Source organism: Stegastes partitus, unplaced genomic scaffold (genome assembly GCF_000690725.1).
Source record: "Stegastes partitus isolate 25-593 unplaced genomic scaffold, Stegastes_partitus-1.0.2 Scaffold41, whole genome shotgun sequence".
Taxonomy (NCBI): domain Eukaryota; kingdom Metazoa; phylum Chordata; class Actinopteri; family Pomacentridae; genus Stegastes; species Stegastes partitus.
The window spans coordinates 675,994-688,731 of NW_007577772.1; the positions used below are offsets into that span (position 1 = coordinate 675,994).

The 12,738-nt window shown below is 41.7% G+C and overlaps 1 protein-coding gene across 1 annotated transcript in view; it reads left to right on the top strand.

The window, feature by feature from the left end:
* Window positions 1-458: 458 nt before the first annotated feature.
* adamts7 (a disintegrin-like and metallopeptidase (reprolysin type) with thrombospondin type 1 motif, 7) overlaps window positions 459-12,738 on the top strand; it is a 115,009-nt gene continuing 102,729 nt past the window's right edge. The window contains exons 1-2 of the mRNA XM_008304630.1: window positions 459-862; window positions 5,569-5,936. Coding sequence (XP_008302852.1) covers window positions 748-862; window positions 5,569-5,936 — 483 coding nt within the window. The 5' untranslated portion in view covers window positions 459-747. The remainder of the gene's footprint in view (window positions 863-5,568; window positions 5,937-12,738) is intronic.

The following is a 12,738-nucleotide window of genomic DNA, read 5'->3' on the forward strand; positions in this document are numbered from 1 at the left end:
TCCAACGTATCCGAAGTTGAAGTCATAAGTTCAGTTAAGGTTTTTCAGAGCAGGAACCTCCCTGAACTTTATGCTTTCAAGCACAGCTTCCCTTCATAAGTCTATGGAGGTTTTGGCAAACAGGTCCAAGAGGAAAATACTTTTTTTATTATTATGAAATCACACTATGACGCTTCTGATCTGTGGCCATTGATCTGATTCCAAGTGAATGCAACCGGTCCTCATCTGACCCACTGAGAACCCGAAAGACCTCAGTTTTTTTTTTTTTTCTAAATGTGTGGACTAACTGCCAATTGGACTGTTTCACTATATCCGATTTCTTGGAGTAGCATTCCCCTTTAAGCCCTCCTGAAAGATAGCCCATTGTCTTAAGTCCACCCATCTGTGGGGGTGGCTCTGCGAAAGTTTGCAGAGGAAAAGTTTGGAGCTGTCACTGGCTGTCGGGAGGAGACTGATGGAGGACAGAGGGACCAGGGACACACACGTTTTTAAAAACCAATAAACACAGGGAGAGAATGCAACAAAAACGCCCCGTGAAGACAGACGATGTCCAGGCCTGAATTGGAGAAGTTTGCTGGGACTGTCACAGTTTAAGTGCAGGGGTTGCAACAAAAGCGAGAGAACAGAAAAGAACAGAAAAGCGCAGCCCCACATGGAAATCATTTGAATTGACAAGTCGACCGCGCTTTGAGGGGAAAAAAAGGCATTAAATGTTTCTAAAATACTTGCTCCCACCGTCCTGACAACATGCGCTGCGGGCTTCACGCGTCTGGACAAAGAGCGTCTCCCATTCACTGCTTCTTCATCGCGCTGCTGATGGTCCTGGAAAACTGCAAAACGCTGGGATTGTCGCACGAACCAGGTTAGTGAAAACATGTTCTGATTTCACTGCGTCCTCTGGTGCACTTTTTTTCTCTTCTTTTTCCACGAGTGCACGTAATTCAGGGCAGAACCAGGCCAGCTCTGTGAGAGGAAGCCAGCTGTGACTTGTGTTTACAAAGTTTGGAGCTGACCATGACAATTAAGCCCAAAGTTGTGCAGCTCAGTGTGGTGGCTGGAGAGAGATCTGATGTTGGATGAATCATAGGAAGCTTTACGCAGCATCTGTGAAAAACCCAGAAGCTCTGACACTGACCTCTGACCTCACCAGTGAAGGACACAGGAAACAAAGTGTATTAGCTGCCCCACTGGATATCACCACATCTGAGAATTAATCCTCCCCCCGCCTCCTGTCCCGGCACTTTCATCCCCTCAGTCTCTCTCTCTCCCCCCCTTCTTCCAGTTTGTGGTTTGGATGCTAAAAGTCAGGGCTCTCCTGAGATTAAAGCAACCAGAAGTCTGGATGCACTCTGCCTCATCCTGTACAAACAAGCTGTGTGCCCTTGAGAGAAGAAGCTAACTACTGTCAGGCGTTCTGGAAGTCTAGACGAGGATGTGTCACCGAGGGGGAGGAAGCTCTTGAAGAGTAACGATTTCAGGTGTTAACTGTTGGCGCAGGAGGCCACAAGTTTATTTTTAAACTTTGAAGAACCTGAAAGTGGAGCACTGGGACACTGGCTGCCTCTTAATGAGATGCTTTTTTATTCTGTCTTGGAACACGAATACATAATTGTAGTTATTATAGCTGCAGAGGTGCAAGTTGTAAAAGGGGAGAGTCATTCTGATAACGGTTTCATTAACTTTAAGGTGAATGAATAGGAACATGAAAACAAGTTTTCTATCATGTCTATATGGTAATTTCATTTTTCTAGGTGACACATCATGAGTAAAACATGCAGTCAGGTGAGGGTTTTTACCTTGAAGCTGCAGCACAGCGATGGAAATCCCAAAAACACAGATTCAGACTTTTCATTCATAACAAACCTAAAAACAAAAACCCCAAGACTTGCAGGGTGGAACTTTCTGTATCATTTATTCTTTTTCAGTATCAGTTTTTGGTTTGAACACATAAGGATGAGTTACTTGATTATTTCAGATTGTCATTGTGCAGCATCGAGCAGTTTTACAGTGTTTGAGTTGAGTTGCTGGGGAGCTGAAGTGCTCGGGCTGCAGTGAGAGTTACTTTATAGCCACTTTAGGGCAGGAAGGGTTTATGCTCGTAGACAAAACTTCTAAATATGTAACTCTGGTGCACAGATATGAGTTATCAGTCAACAATGTGAGCGTGAACGCTGTTGAACCCACATTGTCACTTTTAGCAGAACCACCTCTGAAGTCAGTGTCCTAGTTTCAAAAGTGCGTCTGTTTCTGATCACCGCAGATAACTAAAACCATTTTTAATTAATTTTTCACTTTATTTTCATTGCAAATAATTGCTCGTCAGGCCCGTCCAGAGGGCACAACTGCTTGATGAAAAGCTGTAATTTAAAATTGCAAACTGTCTTCGGCATATTTTGTTAATTAAGATGCTGCATGAAGTAGAGGAAAACCTCTCATGTGCTCCCTTCCAATAAAAAAAAGAGTTATCGCATGTAAGTCATCCAGGGACTGCGTACCTTCATAAAGACCGCATAGCCCTGGAAATTTCTTTTCCTTTTTTTTAGCAAATATTTAGAAAATCTGGTTCAGATTTTCATCAGTGAGACACATAATGAAAGACAGTCGTGCTGATTGCTCAAGGAAACCAGCAATAAATCCTTTTTAGGAATATTTAGGTTTTGTAGGAGGTTAAGCAGTGCATAAATTAAAGCTAAGTGTTAATTTAAAGACATGTAGCTGACAGACTGAACGCATCCAGCGAAGCAAACATACTGTAAATACTGCAAGTGGTGTTAAAAAAAGTAAAAACTCCTCATGCGGTGAGACATTCCCTACAGCCAGTTGCCAAAAAGCATGTAACTCGGATCCGTCTGCGCTGATGTATCCTTGCAAATATTTGTGCAGATGATCCAAAGCAATGCCGAAAGCTGGAGCGAGACCTCACTTCAGCTCGCCTCGAGGCTGCGTGAAATCATTGTTTGCATTCTGCTCATTTCTCCTGAATGAGATGAAGCTAATCATTGTCGAGTGAAGGTTCAGTAGCAGGTCTTTGTCCCCTAACAGATGATCTGCATTCATCAGTGTGTAGAAGAAGTACAAAGCCCCGGGGGTGTTATTTGTACTATGAGCCGCACTGAATAAGTGAGACCTTGTGAAGCAGGTGGTGTTACTGTGACAACAGTAATTATGATCATCTTCTTTTAGTCAAGCAGATTAGCCACATTTGTTTGTACTGTACCTGCACGTACCTTGAAGCAAGTAGTAACAAGATCTTAGAGTAGCTTTACATTATGTCCATGATGCATAATGATATGATACAGTACGGAAAATTGCTATTATCAGCTGCAGCAGTAGCCAAAGTGTGTTTGTTTTGTTTAGATTGTCTCTCCTCGTTGCTATTTCCAGCTCTTCTTGCATTCAGCTTGGGAAAATCTGCTGAGATAAGTTGGTTATGTTGCCTTTTTCTATCGCAGCATCTCCCTCCTACAAAGTCGACATGTTACTGTGGTTTGATGCAGATCTAATGTTTTATCTTCAAACCTCCTCCGTGCTTTGCAGGTTTGTGTCTTTATTTGGAACAAGCTTCCAGCACATGGACCAAAACATGAATGCATGACATAACCTCATAGTGCAAATGTCTAAAAAACAAACAACCCAAAAACATCCCCCGAATGTGCAACAGTTGGATTATCCGTGATGCATTTTGAACACGTTTGCATGTTAAAAACAAAACTTATGGAGTCACTGCCCTATTTTTATTCGAGAGCCTTGTCTTTTAGGAAGTGTTATTTCTGCATTTTACATTCAGATTTCAGAAACCCTTTCTCTTAAATAGCCTCTGCTTTGGTATGAACGTGCTCTCAGACGTACTGTTGCTGCACCAGTGTCCTGTGCTTCAGTTTGAGTGCATCTCCTCGCACTTGGACTGCTTCTCAAAACTTCTGCTCTCAGATTTGTGCTCTCACATCTTTGTACAACAACAGTCAACCAGTAAAACTGTTGCTTCCGACTTGCAGCATCCGTTTCGAGGGGCTACTCAGTAACAGCCTGTAAGGGATGAAGGATTTTATTGTCTTGTTAAGGTTCACGTTGCTAAGCCAAGCACATTGTCATGATGTATTTCTGTGGCACAACAACGCCTGCAGCAATTAAAACTGAGGAAAGTTGTGTAACTGTTCAAATAACAACCTGACTTGAGGTCATTGATTTGGGTGAATCACGCTGCTGAACCCAGTTAAACAGTAACCACCCATAATGAATGATGTCAAAGAAGCTAACTGGCCTAATTTTCTCCACAAGTGACACGATAGGAAGCCATTGTGTGATCAAGCTGCTCTTACATGTAGCTAATAAAATATACAGACGCCAAATCACTCAAAAACCTTTAACAGGGTTGTTTCAGAAAGATCTGAGTGTGAGATCACAAATCTGAGAGCGGAAGTTTTGTGAAGGAGAAGTCAAGAGTGTATAAAGATAGACAAGTACCTCCATATGCTTTGTATTTAATGTACATGAGGATGTGGTTCAAATGCATCAGGGATTATCCAACATTAATATGATGTTTTGTGGATAATAAGTTGTTTTTTTTCTGCACAGTAGGGTCACGTCATGCACGGATGCTTTCATGCATGTGGAATGAATTAAAGAAAAGAGGAGAAACTTGCAGGAAGCAGCGATGAATTCATTGATCATAGCTGCCGTTCTGTGGGCCGGCGACTCCTGACAGGGTTGTTTAACAATGTTCTGAGCGTGAGAGCACAAATCTGCAAGCGCACAGAAGTAGTTTAACTGTGAGGAGAAGGACTCAAACTGAAGCATTTGTGCAGCAACAATATAAGAGAGTGCACTGACAGCTCTGAGCAGGAGCTTTTGGACGAAGAGCGTAACGTTTTCAGGAAAAAGCCTTAAAAATCTAAAAGTAAAATAAAGAAACGATGCTCTCAAACTGAAAAACGCTCACTTCACTATACAAAAGTAACTCCACAAAAACAGTTTTCATGGAACTGTAGAGTCAAATACAGATTTATGTCTTTTGGTTTCTTCTAGTTTCATGTCTTAGTTCTTTGTCACCTTCTGATTTTTAAATTACAGTATTTTCCTTTCTGTTTGGGTTTACTGAAAACGCACGCTAAACACAGACAGTGATTATCGAGGATGTTAACCTAAATTACTACTAAACTTGTGCCGTAGGTGGCCACAATGAAGCTGTACGTATAGGAATGAGAGGGCTGCTCATCCCACTTGTTCAGGTCCACGTTTTTTACTCTTTAAAAACATCTTTGTCACACTGACTTCCAAGCTGCTGATTTAACTATTTCAGATCAGAGGAAACTAGAGTATTATATTGATCATGAACTTTACCAAACCTGCTGCACAAAACTGAGAATAGTGGACAAGAATCCAGTTTGAAGCCCATAGGAGATGTTGCATACATACTCTGCAGCTGTATTCAAGCATAAAACATACGTTTGACAGCCATATGGGTTTGTTTAGAGCTTCCTCAGTTTTGTTTACAGCTTTACAGCCATTTAATTATTTAATTACCCTCCTCTTTCCCATGATTTAATACCCCGTCCTGTCTTCCCACAGAGAGATCGCTGCAGGAGCTGCCTCAGTATGAAGTGGTTCACCCCACCAGAGTGGATGCCAGAGGTCACTTCCTGTCCAACTTCCTGTCTCACCACGCTCGCCGCGTTCAGCGCCGGGAAGCCGCAGAGGAACCGGCGGACCTCGACCGGGTCTTCTACCAGTTCTGGCACGGCGGCCACGTCTTGCACTTTAACCTCACCCTGAATCCACACCTGCTGGCTCCGGGCTTCCTGACGGAGAGGAGGTACGGCGGCCTGGACCGAGCCCAGATCCGTTCCCCAGGATCCTCCCAGTGCCATTTCTTAGGAGAAGTGTGGGATGAGGCCGCCGTTCAAGGCAGCGCAGCGATAAGTGCCTGTGACGGACTGGTGAGTGGATTAATAATCTGTTGAAAGTCATTTAGAAGCTTGAAGTTGTATTCAAATACATTTCAGGTTAAATGTGAAGGTGTGAGGCTTGTATTCAGACCTGAGCTCAGTGTGTGTAATGAGACCATTTTCACTTTAAGATCATTTAGACAGCAGCAGCATGCCCAAGATGGATTTTTCACAAAATCCAAGCGTTTGAAGTCGAAATGTTCCAAGTGGGATCAATCATAGCGTTTTGTGATTTACAAGCATCTGCTCTTTTCGCAACAAGATTCTCAATTTGCTTCTGCAGTCACACACATGTCTGAAAGGAAGAGCCTTGATTGCATGGGAAGCATTATTTATAACGCAACAGCTTTGGCCGGATGACATTAGGTGACATAAATGTCTCTGTCATGGTGCCTGTTGCTTGCCAAACTCCCACAATGCTCTCTGCTTGCCATCATTGAACTCCCCATAGTCTGGGTGGCCGCCTCCTACAGTGTTAGTCTCATTTGGGCAGACAGCTCTGTCCAACATAACACTGCACCTCATTATCATTCTGCTGTTGTGGGGAAAAATCACTCTGGGTTGTTTGTATTCCTTTAAATCAATTACAGTTGTCTTGAGCGGAGATAAGCAAAGGATGTAGCTTTGATGTTCCTTCAAAATCATCACAAGTGGAACTGTTTTGGTGGAACATTTGCATGCAGGGAGACGAGCACTGTCGCTGATATGGATGATCCACGGGAGAAAGCTGTCAGGTCTGCCTTACTGCACGACCCAAACCCTCAGCAAATTTTCAATGTGGCAGCTTGTTAGCGTGGAGGTTGGTGTTGTTTGTAAAGGGGATTCTGAAAACAAAGGAGAGGCGTAACCGACTGAAATGAGCGACTAATGGCAGACTTATACCCGCAGTCTACATCAGATGAGTCAGACTACTACAGTTTTATAGAGTAAGCAGCTCCACCTGGTGGTGACCCCTGGTACTACAGCTAATCTACCATACGTTCATATAGAGAATACAGGGTTTTACTATCTTTCGGAGCTTGTGGCGCAGGACTGCAATTTTTTCTCCCCTAATTCCTTGCAGAGTTATCCAGCTGTCCAGCATATGCACTGGATTCATTTTAATAACTTCAAGGTACTTGAAGTGTGTATTATCCGGGAAAAAGTTATTGGATTAGACTCGGTACTGGCAAATACTTAATATTAAATGGCTTGGATTGGATTGATGGCATTACAGCTTGATCAGGACATCCATAGTCTGAAGTTATCTGCTTTTTAACCTCCAGCCAGACGATGTAAGCAGCCAGAAAGTTTGTTGAAACCACAGTTTACCTGCTTTAACCCTCAAATGCATTGGATACTTTTCAAACACTACGATGTAAGACTAAGATATATTATAAAAGTATATAATTATAGCCGTTTTACAGCATACTATTATTATGTGTGTTATGCACATGGTGCTCCAGTGTTTGTTTTTGTGGGAGTATATCTGTTTTGTCAGATGCACGTCGGGTGAATGACGTAAAAATGCGTCTAAAATGTTTTTTCAAACTGTTTTGCAAGCAGTGAAACATTTGCTCTACACACACGTATCTGCAGTTTTTTGTTTTTCTTTCACTTGTCGCCTGTTTAATGCATAATAATACAACCTGCTCTATCATTTTTTTGTTTATTTTCATTGTTTCTTTTCTGATTAAAGGGAAGTGCTTTTTTTAATGGGACAAGTTAGAAGCAATTTAGCACTGTGCCTAAGACAGTCTAAAGGCTTTCCTCCCGGATGTCTGATTTCCATTTAGATGCCTCGGTGGCAGGACTCGGCGTTGTGCATCCTGAAAAACTGTCAGCTTTACTGGGACACTTCAGTACAACAGAACCAACTTTAATTTTCAGTAACAGTCAAAATGTCCGCTGTGACAACAACATAGCAGAACTTTGTTGCGTGTCATCTTGTCTCTCTCATTCTCTATATGTCCTGTGTGTCTCTTGACTCACACACTATCTACGAAAAGGAAAAATACCCATAAAATAGTCTTTAAAGGAAAGAAAAACAACAATATCTGTGGTGTAGATTATGTGCTGTGTATTTTTTCATAAACTAGCAACCTTTCCTACTACTACTACTACTACTAATAACAATAATACTGAGGTTTTGTGTTTCTATTTACTGTTTAACAAAATTATTGCAAGGCAGAAAAGAGAGAAGATGTCAGAATCGATTAAGGGCCATTTCACGCTGTTCATGAATTAGTACATGAAGCATGAATTGTGTGAATGCTACAATAGGTTCACACTGGATTGCGTACAGGATCATATTTTTCTTCATATTAAAACATTTTTTTTCTTTGCACATGTGCAGTCGATGTGTTTGTGGTGCAGACTCTCTGCACGGTCACAAATTTTGGGCTTCACGCAGGCCCTCATGGACTTGGTGGATGACGATGCACAGGGAGCCATGAACTAGTGTTGTGTGTCCCCTTTGTTTTCCTTCTCCCATCTACAGATGCAAGACTGTGAACGAAAACTAGTTTTTCTTTCAGCACACGGAACAGACAGCTAGAGGATATGAGGAGACGTTTGCAGAATTTGGCAAAACGGTGTCCTGGATTAGAAAGACTGACTTCAGCTTTAACAGGATAACATCACACTGTGCTGGCTCAGCGATATGCAAATTAGATGTAAATCATGCACTCCTTGCCCCTCCACTTCAAAGCTATGACACAAAGTTGAAACTGAGAATGGAAAAAAAAATCAGTGTTAAAAAACAAGCATGAAGAAAAACAATCTGAATACTGCGACTGAAAAGCAGATTAGAAAACAAGAAGATGTCAAAATAAAATGAAATACTTTTATAAATCTGTGTTTTGTTTTTCAGTTGAACTTTAAATTTTTTTTTTTTTAGCATTTTAATTCCAACAGTTGCCTTTCAGTACAGCTTCTGTTTCCGATGCCAAACTATTTTGTCAGTATCACATATCCATACCTGTAACACTGCCAGCAGAACCAGAGGCATTTTTATTTTTTCTAATTGGTGCGTTCTTTACCATCGTCAAACCAGGTACTACATTACCCACAATGCAACTTGGCTACTCATTGAAGATTCTGGTGTGTTATACTTGTAGCAGTTTAAACCATAGATATGTATAATAAAGGCTAGATGTCTCATCCACGCTGCCGGCCAATGGAATTGCATGGCCACACTGGCGGCCATCTTGGTACGGTACGCTTGCTAACCCATAACACTGTCTTGTACTGTTGCATGTACTTTTTAAATAACCATAACGTGCTCAATTTTCTACTGATTTTCAAACGGTTTGGTTTGTTATAAATGTCAGAGGTGTAGTTATAACACTACACTTATGGATAATTATGTTACACTCTCACGCCAGCAACAATTAGTATTTTAATTATTTTGTATTTTATTTGTATTTTTGTAATTTGAATTGTAGCCACGTCAGTAACATTTGTAAGAAACCAAACCGTTTGTAAATCTATCAAGATTTCAGCGAGATAAGAGTATTTACGTCTGTGCAGATCACTCACCTTCCTTCACGTACCACAGGTTCCACCAGAGAGCTGCCCCAAATCAAGATGGCCGAAGGGTGATCCCGTTCGAAACGCCACCTTAAGACATCTAGCCTTTAGTATACATATCTATGGTTTAAACCCATCAGATTATCAGAGTTCACAAAAACATTTTAAACAACTTTTCCCACATATGCAGTAGAACCAACCATAAATCCATTCCTCTATTCGACCTCTTTCAGTTCCCTGTTTAGACTCTCTGTGCTTGGACCTTTTCGCCTGCAGAACCAGGCACGGTGAGAATTTTAATTAATGCCATCCACTTAAAATCAAGCAGACAACCAACGCCTGAGGCAGGTAAGAAAAGAAAGCTGCCATCTTAGTTTGTTATTATTTCTCGAAGCTGAATTCTGTTTTCCTAATTAAAAATTATTTCAATAAACTTCAAGAATAGAAAAACTTTGGGTTCTCTTTAAAACAACACACCTGGAACTGTTTGAGTAAAACAAATACTTTATTGGAGCAAAAGTTACAGCAAACAGCCCAAAGTTTCATTGGACTGAGATGTGAAAAAAGTTTCTTTGCATCAGTACATGACACGTGCTGCCACCGCCTTCACACCATCCGTGGATTCGTGTACTTGAAGGCGTCTGTCCATGAGGTTTGTCAGCCCTCATTCAGGACAGTGTCTCTCTGTGCTGTCACGTTTTTCATCTTAGCTGCCAGGAGCTGAATGAGACTCTGTCTCCTGCTGCTGTCTCCTCAGCTTTAAGGTCACACATGCTCAGAGATTCATTTCAGCTCACCACCACTGCTGCTGTAACAGACTCTTAACATGAGCCTCCACGTGTCTCATCAGGGTTTTGTCAACTTCACAAAGCATTTCCACCAGCAGAAAGCATGTGTTTGCTCATTGCGTCCTTCTCTGTTAACTGTAAATGCTGCAATGTGCAAAACTCTCAAAACAATATCTCCTGACAGAACATGTTGTTGGATCACACACGTTACCAGCTCTAGTGTTTAGACGAATAGATGCTGAAAATCTCGACCGCGTGTGCAAACCATGTATTAAATGTTGCTAAATGAAGCAGCTGTGGCTTGATTCCCAGCAGCAACAACACAATGTGATGTGATTTTGGAACGCAATCGACCATTTTAACCTGTCATCAAGCAGAACTTCATTGCATAGATCTGTATATTTTATCTAAGCGATCTAATAATTTGCTAATAAGACATAATATTTAATAACATCTTGGGCCTTCTTACATCAGAACATCTTGAGAGTAGAGTTTACATTCAGTTTTACTCAGAGTTGCTCTGCGTCTCTTGAGGTCCAACAAACATTCACTAAGTGTTTTCAGGTGTTTGAAATCCTGCTTTGTTTATTTCCATGTCTTGCAGTCTTCTTCCCTCTATTCATTCATTTACAGAACCATGTATTTTGATACTTGCACACAAGACAACAGGAAAAAAACTTTTCCACATCACTGTGAGAGGTCAAGATCTCCACAGGGATCCTTAAATACTTTTTAATATTCTTTTTTTTAATCGTAAATACCACCAATCTTGTACTTTTATTGTAAATACCAGCACAGTTTGGCATCTTATTTCTTCAACCAGCACAGTTTGCACAACTATTCCACGTTCTTTTGTACATTGGTTTCCTTCTTTATCTTAAATGTCGCTTGCGTGAGCTCCTGGATACCTTGAATTTCCCCAAGGGGATGAATTAAGCATCTCTCTCTGTCTATAACGACTGTGCAATTTAGAACTTAAGCACAAATCCACACTCTCGCTCTCAGTTTTGGAGCATACCAGAAGTAGCTTCACACGCAAAGACAAGCTAAAGGAGCATTTTATTTAATAATTAATCGCTAATCTTCTGCAGACATTGGCTCTGTGAAGCCCACAACCCACACACATCAGCAGACACATGGTTTCCACATTGGTGGTGCTCAGCCAGGCCTGCACAGCAGCCAGCGTCACTCCTCGCTCGTTTTTTTTTTTTTTTCTTCCTTTACTTCCTTTTGTCCGGTTTACACCAAGTGAAACACATGATCAGCTGGGTTGAGGTCAGATGACTGATGTGGACAGTTACAACCGATCTTCTGTTTGTCCTCGAAGGACTCCTCGGTGGCTTTTTCTTGACCTCATTGTCCTGAAATTATGGGACATTTCACAGTAACAAGATTTAAACTGCTCGCGTTATGTGAATGTTGCTCAAATGCTCTTGAATTCCAACTGGAAGAAGGACTTAATTGAATGCATTTGTGAAATGTTTGTATTCAGATGGGGCCTCGTACCTTTGCAGGCATTTATTGGAATAAAGAGAACAGAGAACTCATTTCTTCACAGCCAATCAAATCACTCTTTTTCCTGCTCCGGCTCCTTCTTATCTCACTTTCTTACAAGAATCCTTGTTATTTTCTGCACCTTATCGTGCCGAAACATGCTAAAACAAACATTCACTGGAGAAAAAGTGCTGGCGAAATAGTTCAATTTACCGGTCAGCTGCAGCACATTAAACAGCACGTAAACACACTTGCAGATTTCCTCCTCGCTCCGTCTCGGTGCCGGTGTGGTCCTCGCTCTGAGAACAGGCCGACGTCTGTCAGTGACTTGTAAGCTGCGGGTTTGTTGACTTTGTCTCTCGTTCTGCTGCCAGAGCTCAGGCTGCCAGCTGCTGCTAAAACCCTCCGACTCTCCCCGAAGACCATTTTATTGCCATAAAATCAAAAGAAACAAAGACAGACATTATTTTCAACCCCAAGAAAAGGGGAAAAAAAGTCAGCACTTGAGCCTCAGATACATCTTTCCCCCCATTTTAGACCCGGTATGCAGGAGGAAAGATGCAAACCTCTGAAAACTGTGCCAGTGATGTTTTATACTTAGACGTTTTATAGTAAATACGTCTTTCTGACGGAGGAGTCATGAATACTCTCGACAGATGAGAAGTGAGAGGGGTGCAGGTTTTCTGTTCTTGTTGTTGACATGTCCCAGATTTTTCTGTTTTTGGAAAGTACTGCTTTGACGGTTGTTTCCGTCTGCAGCCTTCACATGTGGAGCTGAGGTGGAGTTTCTGTGTGGAGATGCAGGAAGAAGCAGGAAGCAGGTGTGTCAGATAAAGTGACAAGTGTGTGCTGAGAAACACGAGTTTATCTGCTTTAGCTTTACAGTCAGGATTTCCCAAACAAGTCACTTTCTCTTGGAAACAAACGTCTTATCAGTTGTCTTACTTGAAGACATTTTATTCTACTAGAACAGAAGATGGGCTGCAGGGTGGCCCAGTTGG